Source organism: Ziziphus jujuba, chromosome 12 (assembly GCF_031755915.1).
Source record: "Ziziphus jujuba cultivar Dongzao chromosome 12, ASM3175591v1".
Taxonomy (NCBI): Eukaryota; Viridiplantae; Streptophyta; class Magnoliopsida; order Rosales; family Rhamnaceae; genus Ziziphus; species Ziziphus jujuba.
In genome coordinates, this window is record NC_083390.1 from 6,292,990 (window position 1) to 6,314,998 (window position 22,009).

The 22,009-nt window shown below is 28.6% G+C and overlaps 2 protein-coding genes across 3 annotated transcripts; one reads left to right on the forward strand and one right to left on the reverse strand.

Annotated features, from left to right (window-relative positions):
* The first annotated feature begins 682 nt into the window (after nucleotides 1-682).
* On the forward strand, nucleotides 683-13,054 carry LOC107428679 (carbonic anhydrase 2). Of its 2 annotated transcripts, XM_048466899.2 has the most exons (11): nucleotides 683-766; nucleotides 1,225-1,329; nucleotides 4,837-4,901; nucleotides 5,242-5,382; nucleotides 5,986-6,034; nucleotides 6,668-6,784; nucleotides 7,047-7,100; nucleotides 8,039-8,124; nucleotides 8,922-9,027; nucleotides 9,335-9,499; nucleotides 12,827-13,054. In XM_048466899.2, the coding sequence occupies exons 2-10, from the start codon at nucleotides 1,276-1,278 to the stop codon at nucleotides 9,497-9,499; spliced, it is 837 nt and encodes a 278-aa protein (XP_048322856.2). In that variant the 5' UTR covers nucleotides 683-766; nucleotides 1,225-1,275; the 3' UTR covers nucleotides 12,827-13,054. The 2 variants fall into 2 exon arrangements, with proteins under 2 accessions (XP_048322856.2, XP_048322857.2); XM_048466900.2 differs by lacking the exons at nucleotides 683-766; nucleotides 1,225-1,329; nucleotides 12,827-13,054 and adding an exon at nucleotides 4,286-4,467 and having other exon boundaries at nucleotides 9,335-9,738.
* Nucleotides 13,055-14,474: 1,420 nt separating this feature from the next.
* LOC125420013 (transcription factor WER) lies at nucleotides 14,475-16,092 on the reverse strand. Its single transcript, XM_048466561.2, has 3 exons — nucleotides 15,867-16,092; nucleotides 15,578-15,707; nucleotides 14,475-14,968 (listed from the first exon to the last, which is right to left on the reverse strand). The coding sequence occupies exons 1-3, from the start codon at nucleotides 15,982-15,984 to the stop codon at nucleotides 14,512-14,514; spliced, it is 705 nt and encodes a 234-aa protein (XP_048322518.2). The 5' UTR covers nucleotides 15,985-16,092; the 3' UTR covers nucleotides 14,475-14,511.
* Nucleotides 16,093-22,009: the final 5,917 nt, after the last annotated feature.

Sequence of the window (22,009 nt, forward strand, 5' to 3'; positions counted from 1 at the left end):
AAAAATTCAACATAGTAATGGATTTACCATTAGAATTGGTAACTTCTATAAATATAATAAAAATTTGATTTCTTTAAAACTAAAAATGTAAATGAAAAGGTGAGCTTATAACACCAGTCAAATGTCAATTAAATCGTTGTATTAACGATTGAGTCAATTGACAATAGCCGATGATTACAGATGATCAATATTTCATCACAAAATTAGTACCAAGAATAAATTATGTAAATAAAAAGATTGTTTTTTATTTCGTTTTTCTTTTTCCTTTTTTTTTTTAAAGAAACTATCACTCTTTTTTTTTTTGAATAAATTAAGAAACCATCATTTACTATTCAAATTAATAAAAGAAAAAAAAAATTTGAAAGTAGTGAGTGATGAGTGATAGTTGGAATTGGGCGTGAAGATTGTGTGGAAGTGGGCCGGATTGGGATAAAGAAGTACTATGCAATATGAGATTATGATCCACAGGAAATATAGAAGTTCCTAGTTAACCAACGTATCGCTTTCTTTATCCTTTTTGCCCTCCTAAATTCTTTCATTTTGTCCTCAAATTCAAATATATTCACAACCCACCAATGACCATCCTTTGCTTTTTATTTGTTCTGGCTAACATAACATAACCAATTCCCCACTCTCTCTCTCTCTCTCTCTCTCTCTCTCTCTCTCTCTCTCTCTCTCTTTCTTCCACCATTCTCAGTAAACAGGGCAACACTTGCCCTTTCCAAGGACTCCATAGCCGTACAACAAAAAACCTCCTCTTTCTCTGGTATTTTTCTCTTAATCCTTCTCCAACTCTCCAACCAAACTAAACTTCATTTTAAACCTAAATCAAACTTTAAATGCTAATTTCAGTCATGGGTTTTCTCTTCAATTTGATTTTCCAAGTTTGAACTCCATTAATTCTTTTTTTTTTTTTTCCATGAACTTTAAATTGAGTTCATTTCTCCTCGTGGAGCTATATTGCGTCTTAACACTTATAAATAATTTAAAATAAAAGTAGTCAGCTTCTGCAATGTCAAACTGATAATACAAATCAATAATTCATCTTCAGGCGTGCATGGTAGGAGAGATTAATAATTATTATCTTATTATTTGACCAAACAAAAATAATTTTTTTAAGAAAAAAATAATCAATCTGTTCAATTTTTTTTTTTTTAAGCAAAAGTCAGATATTGGTTTTCCTGTTATAGACAGAGTCTGAGATGATGATTTTGTGATTGAAAGGGTGGTGGAAAAAGGGACACACCTAGAGGGACTCAGGGAGTATTATAGCACATGGCAGGGACAATTAGAAAATGCATGCTCCTATGTTGCTCTGCAAAGGTTTCGGTAAGTAACAAGTCTATTCACTTTTTATTTTATTATTATTTATTTATTTATTTGCAATTAAAAAAGCAACTAAAATGATGGTAATGGTATCCTACTCGGATAAGAATAAAAATTTAAAATTGATCCTTTTGAGTTTTTGTTTTTCTTGTTTAGTACTCAACTTGATAGACAAGACCTTTTACTTTCAGTTTCTTATTTAATTACACAATCAAAGCCTATAGCCTATAATTTAGGGTAACCATAGGGGTCAAATTCAGTTCCACATCTCGTGCCCCATTATTTGGTTTCTATTGTTGTCAATTGTATGACAATTTCACCATTAAGCTCTACAAAAACTATTTCCAGAAAAGTAATTAAATAAGTCTAAAAAATCAAAATCAAAATCAAAGTTTGACAATGACTTATTTATCAATATTTTGAATATTTGGTTGTCAAATTAATATAACATGATAACTAGTTAAATGTTTCAACAAACAGAAGAAAAAAACTAGTTAAATAAATCTTAAACAGACTAATAATTTATCCAAAAACGAAAAACAAATTAATAAAAAGAATAACATATAAGATATTTAGAAAGCAGACAATGGATTTTGATTTAATGAGCTACATTGCTAACATTGTGAAACAGAGATAAAAGAGAAAATGTAAGAAATTTACTTTCCTTTTATCTCAAATTTTCACTTGTTCATTCATGATTTGCATTGTATACAATAATAGTATAACAATGAAAATAGATCAAAACTTTGCAATATTAGTGATGAATTTTTTCCATTTTGAATTAATATAGAAAGTTGGAACCCATATCAGAAAGTTTGGAAAATAAATAAATAAAAAGTCATAATGCTGAGCCATAAAATATACATGATTGCATTTACAAAACTAACCTTATACCGCATGGCGCGGACCGAGAAATCAATACAGGAGAAAACGAGTCAATCCACTGTACAAATTTAACAAAGAACACATAATGACAATTTTTCAATAAGCTAATAAATAAAAGTTAAAGCTAGCTGTACTTAGCTAACCGTGTTCTTCGTAGGCCTAATCCTGATCAGTAACAACCGAACGCCGTATCGACAACGATCCCCATCATCGAATCAAAAAGCTACCACTATTGGAAATTATTGGGGACTTCGATAACCAATTTACAATTTAATATTTCTTTCTCAATCCTCAATCGATTGCTTCTTTTTTTTTTGTGTTTTTTTTTTTAAATCTTTTCAAAATGTCTTTTTTTTTTTTTTTCTTTTTTTCTTCTTTTTGTGGGGGTGATCGAATCCGAAGGCTTTTTGTCCTCGGAAGCAAAAGGCACATCGATTTGGACCAAGAACTTTGTGTGTGTCCCTTAATTCTCCTCTTCCTTACCACACATATTCATGCGGCTCACACTACATTAAGGGCCACTAGTACACTATTATTATTATTATTATTATTGTTGTTGTATATATATATAAATATATTATATAGGATTTGAATTTTGGAATGATTATGAGAAAGCAAATTTTATTTTTTAATTATTTATAATATTTTTTTTCTCATTTTTGACATTTAAAATTTATGATTTCTCTCAAATAAATAATTTGTTAGCTAAATTAACTCTGTTTAATTTTGTTATTAAAATGTCTCTACGTAAACAATTACATTGTGAGTAATTTTACGCTAATCCAATATTTGATATACAATGAGTTGACATTGTATTTGATTTTCTTCCATGATTGTAAACATCAATAATCTATTGGCATTACTGTTGTAATGTCCTAACTTATTTATTTGTTTTTATACAGTAACATTCTAATACAATGGATAAGGGATATGACTCAAAATCGAGACTTTAAAAGTGCCAATTTCTAGAACATGCCACTAATCTAATTTTACCACGTATTCCACTTTTGCAATTGGTGGGGAAAACCAAAACGAGAAGTCCATGTCATCATTGATGGATTGGGAATATTAAAATAAAACAAAACCAAGTTGCAAAGAACCTTTTTCCCTTCTTTCCCTTTTTCTTCTTCTTCATCTCTTTAATTAGACTGGTAGCTTTCAATTATGAATTTCAGAATAATAATTTGAAGAGTTGCTTTCATATTTGAATTTGAGAACCATTATTTTAGTCTTTAATTTAAATTTGCATATTTATTGTTGTTTTAAAAAAACTAAACTATATTGAGAGTTCTATACGAATCAAACGTGACCATACTCATTTCTTCTTATCAAATTAAGAGCAAAGGCATCTTTTAGGTGAATTTAATTTATGTATTTATTGAATAATTTTTTAATTGGTGACCAACTCATCAGATATATCACGCTCAATTAAACTATATTTTTTTAGGAAAAATAAGAGGTCTAAAATCTAAATACAATAAATAATTGTAATATTAAAATGTACAAACAATTAAATGGACCCAAAAAAAAAAAAGTCAATTAATAATTTTACATACTAAAATTATTAAGTGTTGTGATTATTATGCTTCTGTATTAACCTAAATGAATTGCTTAAAAATAATGACGTTAGTCCAACGACTGTCGTATTTATTGTAGTCATTTATGGCTGTCGTCAACACCCACTTCCCACCACGTGGCAGTCACATTTGGTTTTCCTTTTTTTCACTTTGCCCCACAAGGTCCACCCGCTAGCCATATCCCCACCGTTCAATTTTTTCTACTTTGTTTTTTTATTCGTCATCCTTCTTGCTCATTAAAAGCGGTCAACGGTGTTGATTGTCTCTAGTCTAAAGCCTTCCTTCATCATTATTTATTATGATTTTCATATTTTAGTACGCAATGGAGATTAGAAAAAAAAAAAAAAAAAAAAAAGGTCAACAAAATAACCGGTTATAAATACAGATAGACGTGGACCCCTTTAATTTTTTTAATTAAATTTTTTTTTATTGCTTTAATAAGCAAGCTTTAATTTTCGGTAATATTAATTTAATAATATATATATATATATATAGTATAAATTTTTGGCGTTCGGGTCACACTGGACGTGAGTGGTGTGGGAAGCTGGTGGTGAGCGAGGTCGCAAAAGAAGAAAAAAAGAGCTATTATTACTCCCTGATTTTGCTTCTTAATTCTCTCTGTCTCTGTCTCTCTCTCTCTGAACAACCTGCAAAATTTTCCATATCTCACTCCGAAAAGGTTCGTACACCAAAATTCTTATTTTCTCAGAAATTTAAACCGTTCGATCTCCAGTCCCGATCAGCTAGACTCATTTCAATTCGATTTTTCATTCGGTTTCTCTACTTTCATTTGGCAATTCTATGAGCATTTTTTTTTTTTTGGTGATCGTTGCGATTTGTTTTTTCGAATATGTTTGTTTGACTTGGATTTTTGAGATGAATTTTGTGATGTTTTACGTTGTCTGAAGATTTCGATCGTTAATATAATTCCTTATTTTTTGTTGTCTGGATTGCGAAATGAAAATCGGCGAATCCCTGTAAATCCGATTCGATTGCGAATTGTTCGGAAAAATTAAATAACCGAATTATTGTTGGAAAAATTCAACAGAAGGAAGAAGACATGGCGAGGGATTCGTACGAGGAAGCCATTGCCGGACTCGCAAAGCTTCTCAGGTTTCCTTCTTTCTGTCCTTTCTGTTATTTGTCTTTTGTCTTTTTCTTCCACCACCATAACCAAATCTGTCCTTAAACGTGTCTGTTTTTACTTTCTTAGAGTAGTAATTAGAGATAAACGTCCTGTCCTTATCCGTAATTTCATCTCCATTTTCCATTTGTTTGTATTCTTAAATCGGTCATAATCACAGGCGCTTATCAGGCTGTTGTTGGTGTTGTTAGCAAGTGTGGACCCGATTTATGACGGCCAGATCATCACGTTCGTCATATTTGGGTCCCACTTTTGAACAGTTTACGGAGTCTGGTTATCTGACGGTTTTTGCATTTATTTCGGTTACAGCGAGAAAGAACACCTCGAGGAAGTCGCCGCCGCAAAGATCAAGCAGATAACGGCCGAGTTGGAATCGGCCGGTTCCAAACATTTTGACCCGGTCGAGAGGATTAAAACCGGGTTCAATCACTTTAAGACTCAGAAATATGAGTAAGTGGTTCCCAAAATGCCGGTAGATAAAATTTATTTATTTGTTTTTTTATCATACTTGATCGAATATGCTGTTTGCTTGATTCCTATCTTTCCGATCCCAAATTCTGATAATTACCCTTTTAATTAACTTTTTTTAATCGACCTGTCTCACTCAAACCAGAAAAAGCAATAATCAGTTGCCAATACGTTGACCTTTTCTATTAATTTTTATATTAATAATATAGTTTTGTTGCTTCCAAATTATATATTGAAATTTTTTTTTTCCAGTATTTCTTGCAATCAAATTAATTCTTAATCATTGACCTTAAAAATGATGAAATAGAAAACTAAAAAAAGAATGAAAAAGAAAGTACCAGTTTCACGAATTGTTGGAGGCTCATAAAGTTATTGATAAAAAGTTATTACGGTAGCAGAAAACAAGGCAAATTTTTTTCACATATTAGCTTTTGCTGCTTATAAAAAAATTGAATGTCTTTTTAGGTATTAGCATCAGACAGTACGGTGGAGTTGCATTTACAATTTCGTCCCAGAAATTTTTATATATTAATATATTATTAACAAGGGATTTTGTTTTGGTTTGGTGGGCAATAACTTTTGCAGGAAGAATCCCGATTTGTACGGAGCACTTGCCCAAGGCCAAAGCCCCAAGGTCGGTCAGTCCGAGTTATCTTTTAATCATTTTGTTGCAATCGGTGTCGGTGGCTTTCGTTTCATAGTTTTGCCAAATTGTCGTTTACAATTAGGGAACGGAACCGCGTCGTCTTACTTGGTGTGCTTTTCCACGGATTCATTAAAGAGAAAACTTTAATAAGAATTTTATGTTAAAAGCCGAAGAAACATGTCTGTATGGCAAAATTCGTGCTTAACCATGCCCTTTTTTTGGCAAATTGTCCGGATTTACGGCATTACCAGTACGCACAGTTTTGGGTCCACTTCCAAGTCCCGTGTACTACTGAACTTTCTTTGGATAATTATTAAGTCTCAAGTGTTATTTTATTTACAATATTAAAATATATAAATATAGGAAATTTTATAGTATAGATTGATTTGCATGCGAACATATATAATTAAAAAACTGTTGATTTTTATTGTGTATGTATATAGAATGTACACAACAGCAAAAAAAAAAATAAAAAAAATATTGATTTAAATATAGTCCGAATGTGAATCAGTCCATATTGTAGAACAATTTTATATATATATATATATATATATATATATATATATATATATATCTATACATACAATTTGAGAGCTAACTTAAATGAATGAATACATGCAGTTTTTGGTATTTGCTTGCTCTGATTCCCGAGTTTGCCCCTCTCATATCCTGGATTTCCAACCTGGAGAGGCCTTCTCCGTTCGAAACATAGCCAACATGGTCCCACCATATGATCGGGTTAATATTACAACAACTTATGGCATTTATTTTAATTCTTTTTTATTGAAAATGTGGAAATTTGAATATGAAATTATTATCCTTGTATAGTTTTATGTAAATAAATCAGTTGGTCAATATAGCTATTCTTACCGTGATGGCCACCAAAAACGACCCACATTTACCTTATTACTAAATAGTAATATAATTTTATTTATTATCATTGGGTATTGATTTTATATGTTAAATTGGTTTGACCTTGGTTTTGGTACGATTAATGCAGACAAAATACTCAGGAGTGGGTGCGGCCATTGAATATGCGGTATTGCATCTGAAGGTGAATATTATATGATATATATAGCCTCCTATCTACTTTTTATTTCTACCACTTTTTATTTTTACACATCATTTGGTTCTTTGTTCAACTATGGATGGTGGCTTTAGTCTTTGGTGGGATGTGAAACGAAGACTATTTGGGGGGAAACAACATGGTGTCGTTTTGTTATTGGATGTTATCCATATCTAATCATGTCTTTTCAGTATTGCCCCCCTATCATAGAAAATGCCATGTGCGTACCAGACCCTCTTGGCTATGCTCCTGCCTTCTCGAATCATCCTATCCATTAAGGATAAATATATAATTACACACACATATTTCTTTTATTGATTACTTGTACTTTAGCTGATTTTTATACTTAATCCCGTTTTGTTTAATTATGCTTAGGACTTGTATACTAGGTCCACCTAATATGAGACACTTCTATTATTGGGGTTGGGGTTTGGAAGCTTGTAATTATTGTCTGAAACACATTTTAAACAAGAATTTTAATTTTATTAAATTATTATATATTCTAAGTGATATAATAAATTAGATGTAACAATGCATATCAAATTTATTTTTCAATATTATTTCTTATGTGTATGCCTATTAACAAAAGGAAAAAAACATATTTTATTGTTATTATAGGTTGTGATACCATATTCATTCATCATTTATTTCAAAAACTTAAATTGATAAACAGTAAATCCAAATATATTCGTCTAGCTTATTTTCAACAGATAAGGACCATGTACAAAACAATATTTTTATTCTTAAAGTCATATATATCATGTATGAAGATCAGCCCATATTTTTTTTCTGGTTACTCTCTACGTTAAAGTATCCTTAGCAGTTTATGGTAATCGACCTTAACACTTTCTTTCTTGCCTTGGATTGGTAGAAAGAATAGAATTTCCTCGAGGAATTTGAGCTAAAACAAGACTGCATAATTTCAGGTGGAGCATATTGTGGTGATTGGACACAGCTGCTGTGGGGGCATAAAGGGGCTTATGTCTATCCCAGATGATGGTGCAACTTCTAGGTAAGTACTTAAAAAATTCTGCAGGCTTCATGTTAATATAACAAAATGATGCTGCTTCAAACTCTTTTTTTCCTTGATTCCCTTTCTTTTTTAGGTTAAAAAAGTTATTAAATTATCCAAAGTACACATTAGGATTTAGAATCTTTAAACATATTTTAATCGAAAATTTGGTTGTATTACGTTGGATTTTTCAGTTTCAAAGTAGTTGTTTTGATTTATGTATAACCTAAATTTTTCCTTCCACGTGAAGGCATTGCTAACCTAACTCCTTCTAAATATAATATACATAGATTCGAGCCAAAGCTGCTTTTGAAGTTCAAACGCATAATGAATAAAATTGGAAAGACTTTTATTCTAGTTGTACCATTCTTTTTTTTTTTTTTTTTTTTTGGGGAGGAATCCATAAAAGTTTGAAGAGGAAACTTGTGAATTGTAATTGAAGTCGTTTTCTTTATGGTAATCGTAATCAAAATGCTATAGATGCTTTTCTTTGATTAGAAATTGTTAGTAACTTTTTGAACAATAATTTTCTAGATTTCTGTTATCAATCTGAAGAATGTAAAACATTTTATTACATATATTATAGATTTGTGTTCTTAACATATTGATACATATTCCTTCATGCATTCAATAAATGAAATTTAATCCGTACACACATAAGAGTATTACAAATGAAACTTGTAGCATTACTCCACAACTGATATACAAATGGCACACAAATACAGGAAACAGTAGACCGATTTATGTACTTAGTCGTAGTAATTCTACATTTCTAATATGGATGATTGGAATATCAGTGATTTCATAGAGCAGTGGGTCCAAATATGTTCACCAGCCAAAAACAAGGTGAAAACAGAATATAGTGACTTGAGTTTCTCTGAGCAGTGCACCAACTGCGAGAAGGTATGGTTATTGTTTTAGTAGTTGTTGTTGTTTTTTTTGTTTTTTTTTTTTTTTTTTTCTTTCTTTTATTTTTTTTAATTGTCAGCTGTAGATGTACGTCCTGTGTTGTAGCAATAGACCATGATTTCAGAGCCAAAAAGCAAACTGTACCTTTTAGTTGTACCAAATATTTAAGTATTTTCTAAATATATATATATATATATATATTCAAAAGTAGTTAGATGGGTTTGGAATGGTTTGCAGGGATTATTTATTGTGTTGTCTAAAAAAGTGTTTTCGTGGTTTTTGGGACCCCAAAATTTTGCAGGAGGCTGTGAATGTGTCCTTGGGAAACTTATTGACATACCCATTCGTTAGAGAAGGGTTGGTGAAGAAAACTCTGGCTTTAAAGGGTGCACACTACAATTTTGTAAATGGGACTTTCGAGCTTTGGGATCTTGATTTCAAAATTGCACCATCTTTGTCTGCATAGGTTAGTTATTTTTTCTTTCATTTTCTTACATGGTAAATTTCCTTAATGGTTTCGTTTTTCTGTACATGTCCATGTGTTCGGTCACTTGGAACGACAAATAAGCATCCTTCTTTGTAACTCTTTCTGGCTTCTAGTTGCTTGAATAATGTTTTTGTTTGTAAACTTTTTTGTCCAATGTATCCAAATTGGGATAGATATATATAGATATGGCAATATTAATGTTCCTTTTAGTTTAACAACTAGTTTCGTAATGTTGTTGCTGGATTAGAACATCTTCACGGGCTGAAATTTGGTACTTTTTTCCGTTTGTTGTTTTCTGCAAATGCTAACTAAAAACTTACAGACTTAAATTTGTTGTTGGATTCTATTAGCTACATAAAATTCGTCATTAATTACTTAAAGAGTTATTTGAACTGAATTGAGTTCAGCTTGTATTAACTTGTTCAATGTCGAATTCAGCCATTGAAAATTTAATTTTCCATTGTGGAAAATGAAGAATAAGATAAATTTCACACACACACACACACACACACACACACATATATATATATATATAATTTTATTCTACTTGACATTGTTGGATATCATGCAGTGAAAATTTTATCAAGCAATAACTCGTTGACATCCAGCATAATTTGATCATATTGCCGATAAAAAAGCTGCTATATATATATATATATATAGATTTTAACATTCATCACCTTTGTTGGTTCCTAAATTATATCCATATTTGATCCTTGAATTTTCTTTTTAAACATTAGTCCTTAAAACTTTAGCTTTTTGTGCATTTTGATTCTCATACAATTTTTTTTTTCAACTTTTTAAACAATTTTGAAATGTGCAGTGTACTTAATGCAATATGTAGAAGTCTTTTAAAGTTGTAATTTCATCATAAAAAATGGTTTTAAGGATCAAATTAAGTGTATCAAAAAGTGAAGTTTAAAAATTAACATTTCAAACAAAAGTTTTAAGGATCAAAATATAACTATAAATGTAACACCCTATATCAAAATGTAATTGGATGTTTTGTTGCGACAAATGCACCATTACGAAGTATATGAAATCACAAGTGTGTGACAAGTAGCACATCAAAATTAGACTTATCGAACGAGCCCGAGGTTGATATATATATATATATATTTTAATGATTTTGGCTTTTACTTATTTATCATTGTATAATGCTTGTCGATACGAGTCTGTAGAATAATAACATGTTTAATTTTGAGTTATAGTTAAAAATTTATGAATCTGTAAAATATAATTTTTTTTTTAGATTAATTTTACTAGATAATTTTTAGACAACACGAATAACACGTGGGATTAAATGCACCAACTATTTGACATGTGCCACATGTTAGCATGAGAGCTACTCTTGTGAGCGCAAAATGGCACCAAGGGTGGCTATAATTGGGCCATTTGGCCCAAAAGGGAAGAGAGAGAAAGAGGCGAAAGAGAGGGCAGCCCTTTTTCTAGTCAAAGCACCCACATCTGGCCACCCTTCAACTACATGCACCACCTCAATGGATTATCCACTTGATGATTCACTAACCTGCCAAATTTCACGGCAAGCCGACCGGCAATGAGCATGGATCGTAACATTTCTTTGGCAGTAGTGGTAGCAAATTCCTAGCCAATTTCACCCGCTTTCGCTTTCCAGTCACCATCTTGCCTCACTACCACACTACTATCTTACCCACCCAAAAATAGGTCAAATCCCAAAATTTCACGATTGGGGGACTACTAACGCACCGGAACCGATGACGGCAACGGTTCATCGATCTTCAACTTTGGCGAGTTTCCAACCAATTTGCCACCCCATTCACCATTTTTGACCGTTATAAACCCAAATTTTGGGTCTGTTTAGCTTAATTCAAGCTAGTTTGTGATGTATGGGAACATTAAATTGGTCAGGTCTTTATGGTGAGATTCTGACCATCACCAGTCGAATCTCCAACAGGTAAGACCTGATTTGTGACCCTCATACCCTAAACATCATTTTGGTATATAAGTTGCTAGTTTTGGTTGATGTATGTGTTTAAAACCCTAGAAAATTTTGTGGTACATAAGTGATAGGAAAAATAATATTTTAATAGATATTATATTTTGTTAATATTTTAGACACCTGCGTGAATCGAGAAACAGATCATATGGAGGATCTAAAGTGATTTGCATTTTTTAGTTGAGTGATATATTTTCTTAAATATATTTTTGGGAATTAATTTATTTTATGCTATTATAAATTTTTTGCTAAATATCGTGCTAATTAATTAAAGAAAATTGTTGTTTTATGTAAATGTGGTAAACATGTTTTATGATTATTTCCATAAAAATATTGGTTGAAATTGTGAAGTACAATTTGATGGAAAACTATATGTATTTGTGGTAATGTATTTTTAATAAAGCTCGTAATTTTTGTAGATACGATTTAAATTAATTAAATAATTTATATGGATTTGATAGATTGTAATAATCCGGTAAAAACTTATAAAATGGTATTTTGATAAATCTGTATGTTTATGTTGTTTTAGATGTATCATGTAGTATTATTATTTTGTACTATTATTGTTATTGATTAGCATGCAAGTATTATTTAACCATTCTATAGGAGCTAAGTGATAGAGAATTATTAGCTATTTTGCATTATGAACATTAGCTACCTTCTCCTTAACAATATGATGGCTGGTTGTGAGCATCAGTGTTTTGGGACGCCATGATGTCCAATTTCGAATATCTCTCCCTATCTCTTTTTGTTAGGGGGTATTTGAGATACCTAACTCTCCTGACATCACTGTGTATATAACATGATGCACCATATACACATAATATACGATTTCAAAAATATTTTCAACATATATATTTATTTAATTTGCAATTTTAAAATGTTTAATTAATTATTTACTAATTTATTTAATTGTTTTAAATATAATATTTATTATATTATATTATTTTCACCTTAATTAATTAATTAATTTACTTTAAAAAAATATTTTTGAAATATTTTCTAAATAATATTTTATTTTATTTTATTTAATGTATTTCATTTCATTTTATATTATTTTCTCACTTCCCATTATAATATTTAAATATTTTGGAATACAAAATTATAGGTTTTGTGAAAATAATTTTTAAATAGAGAAACTTTTCAAATTGAATGAATTAGTTAAGGTTCTGAGAGAAATTTTTCTTCTAAATTATCTATTTAATTTTCTTATTATTAGTATTATCTTTAATGTTAATATTATTGTTATTAATTAGATGGATGTCATTCATTAGGATGATTACATCTTATTAGATTTTCTAATTTTTTTTTTCAACCTATTCCCCTAGATTCAGGTAACTAACGGATTGATCACTAGGCTACGAGTTCTTCTGGCTACCTCACCACTGTTGCTGCATTCTAGTAGAGTTCCTTTTTCCATCCTCTCTATATTGTTATTTTTATTTCTTCCGTCTCCATAATATTTGTGTTTCATTAAATAAATTCTAGACTGCTATGATATTAAATTATGGAAGTATTTTATATAAAACTATTTTAGTTATTTAATTATTTATTTATGTGCTGTGTTTTTTTTTTTTTTAAATTTCTGAAGTGCTTCAATTTTGTGAAAATTTTATAGTAAAGAGAAAGAATAATGCGATTGTATATTTTGAAATGTATTTTCTGTGTAAGGAATTTTTGAAGAAAGTCTATTTTTAGAGAAGATGCTTTCAAGTTTTTTGTACAATTTTCTACGGAATTTTCCATTATCGGAGCTACCCTAAAATTCCAATAGGAAATTCTAAAAGGGTTTTAACAATAAACATAGTTTAGGACCAACAAAAACAATAAACTAACTCTAAGGATGAGGGGAAAGTGAAAATGAGAAATCGAAAAACAAAAAAAAAAAAAAACTCACATATACACATAATGGGAGGAAGAAGTTGCAAAATAGGAGAAGAAAATGAAAAATCGCTACCAAGGGCAGTGATAAAGCCACTCAATCATTATAGTTGCGAATTTGAAACTTATAGTTTGAATCTTAGCATAGTTTTGAATTGGAAGGTTCCATGCCTCTATGCCGCTTGATGCAGAACATAATATCCCATCCCTATGATATTACCGAGGACATGTTTTTTTACTGAAAAAAAAAAAAGTCGTTGTTGTAACATAAAATATCAAAATTTTTTTTTTTTCACTCTCTCATAAAAAGGCAGTTTGCCCTTCGGTTTCGGCTTGGTGAAAACTGATGCTGTCGTCACTGTTTAAGAACGAGAATATGTATATCCCATCCACCACTGTATTCAAGTCAATACTTTTTAATTTGAGAAAACAGAAAAAAAGAGGTCAGAACTTTTTAATTTCTATACATAAAAAGAACACCTTTCATTATTTATTATTATTATTTTTTTCCTGTTTTGGAAACTAATTTTGCACTAACATCTTTCCTATTTTAATCACTTTGCAGTGATGAGCCCAATTTTTATTACTCCAAAAGAGAAACTGAAAGTTTTGAAGAGGGGGGAAAAAAAAAGTCTTAAAAAAGGTTAAAAAAAAAAAAAGTGTTATGTGAGTTTAATGCAAATATATCTATCCCAATTATATCCGTATGTGTACAAGGACTTTTCATGCATTTAAAAGCATGGAAGCTTTTTAATTTTCTTGCCAAGGAAAAAAATAAAAAAAGGTGATGCATTAGATCTAAAGCTTTTTTTTCATGCATTTAGAAGCATGCAAGATTTAAGCGGACCTACCATTTTGGAGTTATAACTCTAGTAGCTAGCTATCTAGCTAGTAAACAAATTTCTATTTTCTTTGTTTTTTTTTTTTTTTTTGGAGAAAAAAATCCAAATATTCATAAAATGAAATGACAGTTTATCAACCAAACCTATATTTAATTTAAATCCACAATAATTAAATATATAGAACTAGAAAAATAGCTGTAAACACACAGGTCATATATAATTGGATGATGATATGATTGATTTATCAGAAAAATGACAAAGAAGGGCTTAATCAGTAAATTAATAATGATTTATAGACAATGTGACGTTAGGTCAAGATAATAAGCATCAAGAAAATCAACAAAGCCAGGGTTATTGATTAACATCAAATCATCATTAGAAAATAATATTGATTCGCACAAATGCTTGTTCACCATCCATGGAACTTGCTCATGATCTTCATAATTATTTGATGCTTTACCTACTCCATCATCCAAAGGCTTTGCTTTCTTCTCCATAGCTCCCACGGATTTATTAAAAGAAGAATTAGTGGAAATATTCGGAGAAAGCTTGGAATTGGAATTATCAATGGGAAATCTTGCTGGTTGGTTCTCATCATCATCATCATCTATTACTTGTGGGATTTTAGCAATTTTTCTTGTTGGTTGTTTCTTGACGATTCCTAGCTTCTTGCAGAGATGGGTGTTCCAATGGTTCTTTACTTGGTTGTCAGTTCTACCCGGTACTCTACCTGCTATCAGTGACCACCTACAATTAAAAAAAAAAAAAAAAAAACTCAATCATTATCGGCATTTATTACTTATTTACACTCTCTCTCATAGATAATGTGAGAGATGCTAAATAATTCCAAGACTCTAAAAGTTAAATAGTTAGCCTGCTAAAAAATAATAATAAAATAATAATAATAATAATAATAATAGCAATAATAATAAAAAAATGATGAGCCTATATATGTGTGTGTGTGTGTGCGTGTGTGTGTGTGTGTGTGTGAATTTAGACAAGTATAGTATGGTGAGGTAAGTTTTTGTTGATTGAAATAATGCGTACTGCTCGCTAATGTAATTTGAAAATTGATTAGCTAGCTTTGAAGGGGAGGCAAAAAATAAAAAATAATAAAAAAGGTACACAAAGCCAATTAAGCAAAATCGTTTAAACTTTGTGCCAAAACCCAAATGAAAAAACAAGTTTGAACATGGAACCAAGAAAAGACCCCAAATAGAGAGAATTGTCTCCGAGTAGAGTTTGCTTCATATCCACATATATTGGAAAACAGCAACTATATGGTTTACCAAGAATTTAAACTTTTTTGAAACTATAGGATGCAGAAGAAGAAGAAGAAGAAGAAGAAAAGAAGACCTGTTTCCAAGGAGATTATGGAGTCTGATAATGAGGTCATCTTCTTCCTCAGAAAAACCACCACGTTTGACAGTGGGGCTTAGATAATTAAGCCACCTCAACCTGCAGCTTTTCCCACACCTCTTTAAACCTGCCAAGAGAAGTACATAAATTAACCAAAATACTACCCCAAACCCCCAGCTTAATTTGTTCCATATAACCCCCCAAAAGAGAGAGGGAAAAAAAAAAAAAAAAAAAAAAAAAAAAAAAAGAAGAAGAAGAAGAAGCTGTAGTCTATAATATCTCTTACCCGTGGCCTTGGGAATCCGGTTCCATTGGCCTTTGCCATGTACCCGTATGTAATCTAGCAAAACCTTGTCCTCCTCCTCCGTCCACAGCCCCTTCTTGTACTGATTTTCACCCTCCATTCTCTTATCAAAGGAGTCAGGGGAAGAGAGAGAGAGAGACTTGGTCTGCAATCTTATTGTTATAGCAGGGGCTTGGTGGGTATCTGGGGGGGTGTGACTTATATGGCTGGCTAATTTATTTTATACATTGGAGTGTGGGTGTGGTTTGTATGATTGTATATTTATTTATTATTGTTATTATTATTCTTTCGTTGGAAAGTGAAGTGTGGTTTGTATTGTAGTGTGGTTCTGGGTAAAATGGTAAAGAGCGATTTTATTTTATTGATAGAAGGGTAAAAACGAGATTTGATACTGGTTTATTTTGTTGAAGAATACCATCAAACAGTTGTGGCATGGGTTTGTGGGCACCCATAAACAATGGCTACAAACAAATACGGTTCACTGCTAGCGTGCACCATGCATTGAATTGTTCCAACACCATCACGTGTCGTTTGTTCGCCGAAAGTTCCTTATAATTTATTTTTCTCTCTCTATATATATTACTTTTTGCTTAATTACATAAAAATAAATGTTAATAACATTGTGTGTGTATACGTTAATAACATTGTGTGTGTATTTATATACGAACAAATCTTTTATTAGATGGATATGATAATATTATACTATATAAATTTTTAAGATTGACTTTTTAAATTTAATTTTAAAAAAATAGTTATAATACCTAATTAAATAAGTCCAACAATCAGTAGTAATAAGAGAAATTAATTTACAACAATGTTAATGTTATTAAAATATTTATCAAATTTTATAATATTTAATTACTTTATTTTTTAATCCAATTATTTTTTCTCAGACTTATTTATTTTTATATAAATATATCAATCAATTATATTTTAACACATATTCTTTCATACATAAATTTGATGAATATTATGTTGTGCTAGTGATATTACATATATTAAATTGAAATATAGCAATTTTTAACCATGAACCTTATGGAACTCTAAGTGAGTTAAAACACTAGAAATTATTGTCATATACCTAGGCTGTCCTCAAAGGAGATGTTTTATATAGTAAATTTATTTCAATAATATCATATGGTATTAAATTTTTTTTTTTTTAATGTTTATACCAAAAGTTTTAAGTTTTCATTTCTTGAGAAAAAAAAAATTCCTTGCTGACCTTAATAGTTGTAGCAAACGTTTTTAACCATAAATATGTATAAAGAAAAACCATAACTATTGGGTTTTGTTTATTATTTACAATAATTTTCTCCCTTATCTGGTGTCTCAAACCTATCACTTCCTAAATATAGGTATAAATGATTTACCAATTAAATCAAATTTACTTGATAAAAAGCCATAAATATAGTTTAAACATACATTACACATCCTTTTTGTCCTTAGATTCAATGGAAGTATTTTATTCTCTTATCATATATACAACAATACTTATATGGACCTATGTTTTCTAATCAAATTTTTCTTTATTAGCAATTCAATTGCTTCAAAAATAGAAATTTAAAAATACATTTATAATCACACTGTCATAATTTTTTTTTTTTTTAAATATAATTTTAATATGTCAGTAAATCCATATTATTATTAGACCATTAGTTAATTTTTAATTTCTAACACTTAAATAAATCAAAGAATTAAAAAAAATGATTCTAAAATATAGTGGAACGTAAATTTTGCATAAAAAAATTTCCAACCGGCTCATTATATATAGGAAATACTTCATTTATACCCCTAAGGTGTAAGGTAAATACAAAAGCATTCTTTAAGTTTCTAATAATATCATCCATACCTTTTGGAGGAGTTTAATTATCTTTATATCTTTTCTAAGGTTAAATTACTATCAAAATTCCTTCTTTTTTTTTTTTTTTTTTTTTGGGTAGTAACTAATTTGAAGACTTCAAAGTTCTATTACTCTATATTTAATTAATGTTATTTAACCTAACTGAAATTTTTTTGATTTGAAAAAAAGAAAATTTGTGTTGATTTTAATCAAATAAGTTTTTTTAATCAAATGATAATTTGCCAAATATAGTATTATAATTTGCTAAATATATTCAACTAAAAATATATTATAAAATTATATATTCTTTTTAAAGAAAATATTATCACATAATTTAAATAAAAATTAATTAAAAATATTTTAAAAAATTTGATATCCTTAATAAGAAAATTATAAAGATAATTTAAACTTATAAATAATATTGTTAAAAACTAAATACTTTTTTTTTAATATTTATCCAAATTTGAAAAACTGTGTAAATGAAAGATTCTTCTATGTGTAATTATTAAAAAAAAAAAAATTTAAAAAAAGGTTTCACGTAAAAATCTCATTATTAGCTGTACGAGGAGAAGTACCACGTTCTTTGGAAATATTGTTGATCATTAATTAAAAAGCATGCTATTTAATAACGGTGTTGGTCCAAATTTGAAGATTGTAACCCGTATATATGCCCGGACAAAAAAAGATTGTACAATGTATATGGTGATCCAAAATATTCAACGTCGTCGATATTTATTATAGTGACAATTACTTTTCAACCAATCGAATCTTACCCACAAAAAAAATAATAATAATAAAAAAAAATAAAAAACAGTAATTAATTTGTACAAAAAACTCCATGCTCCTAACATCTATATATTTATTTGTTTTGGTTGACAATTCTTAGCACGTAGTTTCTCTTTTAGCCACAACAAATAATACTAGTTTTAATCTTTTGTTTCTTTTTCAAATCTTTATCTTCTTATTAATTTATTCATTTTAATTACTAAGTGTATGGAAAAGCTATAATTAATATTGAAAACGTTGTTTTGCTTCCTCTACAAAGTTTTCCAAGCATACAGAAACTGGCTAGCTTGTCTTTCAAGAAGCTTATGGAATATGTCTCAAATAATTATCACAAATATAAAAGAGCTTATTTATATATATATATATATATATATACTGTAAAAACCGTAACTTTTCCCTGCAGTACATAAAGGGGAAAAAAAAATTAAGCTTTTTTTTAAGAATATTTTTTAGCTTATTAATAAAAGGAGTTAATTACATATAAATATAACTTTCTACAACAAAATTGAAGAAGAAAGGGTTATCTATGTGACTATATATATTTCCGTTTAGTGTGTGTATATTATATATATATCTTTTATTTACAAGTGTCATTTTAAATTATCTTCTTTTTTATTTAATATTTTAAAATATTTCTACTTATATTAAAAGTGTAAACTAAATAATATATAAAGTAGCAATTGTGAAATTGACCCAAAAAAATAAAAGAATCCTGGTTTTATTGGAAATTAAATCCTGTCTTTCCCTGTTCCTCAGTTTAACATCTCTGACTATATGTCCTTCTCCAGTTTGCCGACAATAATATAATAAATAAACAATTAGTTAATGATTTCCCACTCGTGCCCATGCTAACCAGGCCAAATGAAAAAACTAAAGTAAACAAATAAATAAATAAAATAAATCTCCATGTACTTCCTTCAGGTCCTCAGATTAAAAGCACCATTTGGATTTATACATACTTCCTTATTCAATATATTATTATTATTATTATTTTTTGGTGTCAAAATTAGTGAAAGCTACAGTTGCATATTTAGTGAAAAAAAAAAAAAGAACAAAGAAAAAAAAGGAGTTCTATAAGTGATGATTTGGTGTCATATCAGGTGCCTTGAGTTACAATGCCACAAGGCATGTCTCTTCCCATCCCAAAAAAAAAAAAAAAAAAAAAAGAAGACTTCTCTAATTTCTTGGGTATAGCACTTTGAATGCATAATCAAATTTATTTATTTAATTTTTTTTTTCCTTCATTTTTTTGTTTGAGATGCAAGAGTTCCTAAATCAGAGGGCAATGCATGATGTAGCAGCATAAGTGGGGTCCAGTTGTATGTTTTTGTTTATGAACCATTTGATGAAATATCTATAATTGGGGCTATGTGTACGTTGACTCAGTGACGTAATATGACTGTCAGCTCAAGTGGTCACTTGGCAGCTCAGCTAAAATGGCTTTTACTTTTATTCCAATTATCTTAGAACAAAAATCACGTCTATTTCTCGTCCTTTTCATCAGGCCAATTACATCAAAGTTTTTAACATTTCAATTGTAAAAATTTACTTTTGGGCAAATTTTGCTTTATTATCATTTTAATTTTATTTTTTGAGCTATGAAAATTTGACTTCCAAAAAACCAGTAACTTTATCACTTTTTCTTTTCTTTTTTTTCTTTTTTTTTTTTTTGGGATAAATAACGATAACTTTATCACTTACCTATCATAAAAGGTGCCAATAATTTTTTCATTTTGATGTTGTACATTCGGGACCATCACAATGTTTTACAGTCACAGGTGAAATGATAAAAAGAGAATTGTTCCAACTCTAATTTTCATGTGTTCCACGTATGAGCCTTGAATAAATTAAGCTCTTTGTAACTTTTTTTTCTTTTCGGTGCAAGTATACGGTTTTCTAATAATAATAATATTTAAAAGAATTAAAAACTTATGTTCTCTTTCTTATATTAGTATTGATCACGTACAATGCATAGTATATATAATTACAATAATTTTTAAAAATAATAATAAATTTTTAGAGAATTTAAAAATAATATAACAAAAATTTGAAATTAATAAAGAAATATTATTTAATAGTTATATATTTTATTGATTAAAAGTTAAAAAATCACTTATTTTTAAAACTTAATAAGGATACAATATTTTTTGGAATGAGAAATGTAATTTTTTTTCAATTCCTAACATTAAGCCATTGTTTCAAACTAAATGCTCTTCCTTTATTATTTAAATTAATTTGAAAAATAACCATGTACGATTACCATCCTTTTCACCTCGATTCTCATTATTTATATGATCATGATTACGATCTATTGAAAAATAAAATAAAATTAAACAATTAAAAATAAAAAACTCTAATAACCAAAACAAAAATATAAAAAATAAAAAACACTAAAATATTGAATATTGAAATTTTAAACGACCAAAAGCTGTAATTTACTAATTTATAACCAATTTTATTTGACTTATTTGGTAAATAAAATACAATTAAAAAATTTGTTTCGAATATAAATCCAATTTTACCATGGTTAACAATTATATTTTGAAAAATATATTCCATATTTTTCCACTAATAGAATAAAAGTATATTATTTATGTAATTTGTTAATGTCCAAATAAGAAAATATCTTTATTATTTTCCATAAAATCACATTTATATATTAAGAAATATTTAATACACTTTAATATTATATAGAGACTTTAATGCACGACATATATGGAGACATTAAAATTTTAATACATATTATATATGGAGATTTTAATACACGTTATATATTTAATACATGTTATATATGTAGATACATTTTAATTTATTATTTTATAAATATAGTATTATATTTTTGTCATAATTATACGTTTTAACATTTTTGTCCCAATTAAGGCTTTCTTAGTCAAATGTTATATATAATATTATAATAATAAAAATATATATTTTTGAATATAACCAATAAAAGGTAAAAAATTTCATACTCTTTCAATTAATTATTTCAATTCGAAATCATATATATGTAGATGCACTTATGTAGTATATAATATTATAATAATAAAAATATATATTTTTGGATACAACCAATGAAAAGCAAAAAATCTCATATTCTTAAATAGTAGTTACATTTAGTACTGATTGATATTTTGATAGAGTTATAAACAATAAAGAGAAAAAAATTATTTTTTTAATTATTTCGGAGGGAATTTAGATGAATACTATGATGAAACGTGGCCATTTTTTTATATTGTATTTTTTTTATACTGACTTTTTTACTTTCATTTACTAATTTATAACCAAATATATTTGACATATTTGATAAATAAAATAAAATTAAAAAATTTGTTTTGAATATAAATTCTATTTTACCATATTTAACAATTATATTTTGAAAATGATATCTCAAATTTTTTCCACTAATAAAATAAAATTATAATATTTATGTAATTTTTTAATGTACAATAAGGAAATATCTTTATTATTTTCTATATAATCACATTTGTATATAAAAAAA

Bases quoted from the DNA above. Each gene is read 5' to 3' on its own strand.
- LOC107428679 (XM_048466899.2), top strand. From the start codon at position 1,276: ATGGCAGGGACAATTAGAAAATGCATGCTCCTATGTTGCTCTGCAAAG. The intron at 6,035-6,667 runs GTCGGTCAGTCC...GAATACATGCAG, and splicing joins CCCAAGGCCAAAGCCCCAAG to TTTTTGGTATTTGCTTGCTC. The intron at 9,028-9,334 runs GTATGGTTATTG...AAAATTTTGCAG, and splicing joins AGTGCACCAACTGCGAGAAG to GAGGCTGTGAATGTGTCCTT.
- LOC125420013 (XM_048466561.2), bottom strand. From the start codon at position 15,984: ATGGAGGGTGAAAATCAGTACAAGAAGGGGCTGTGGACGGAGGAGGAG. The intron at 15,708-15,866 runs GTAAGAGATATT...TTCTCTTGGCAG, and splicing joins CCGGATTCCCAAGGCCACGG to GTTTAAAGAGGTGTGGGAAA. The intron at 14,969-15,577 runs GTCTTCTTTTCT...TTTTAATTGTAG, and splicing joins CATAATCTCCTTGGAAACAG to GTGGTCACTGATAGCAGGTA.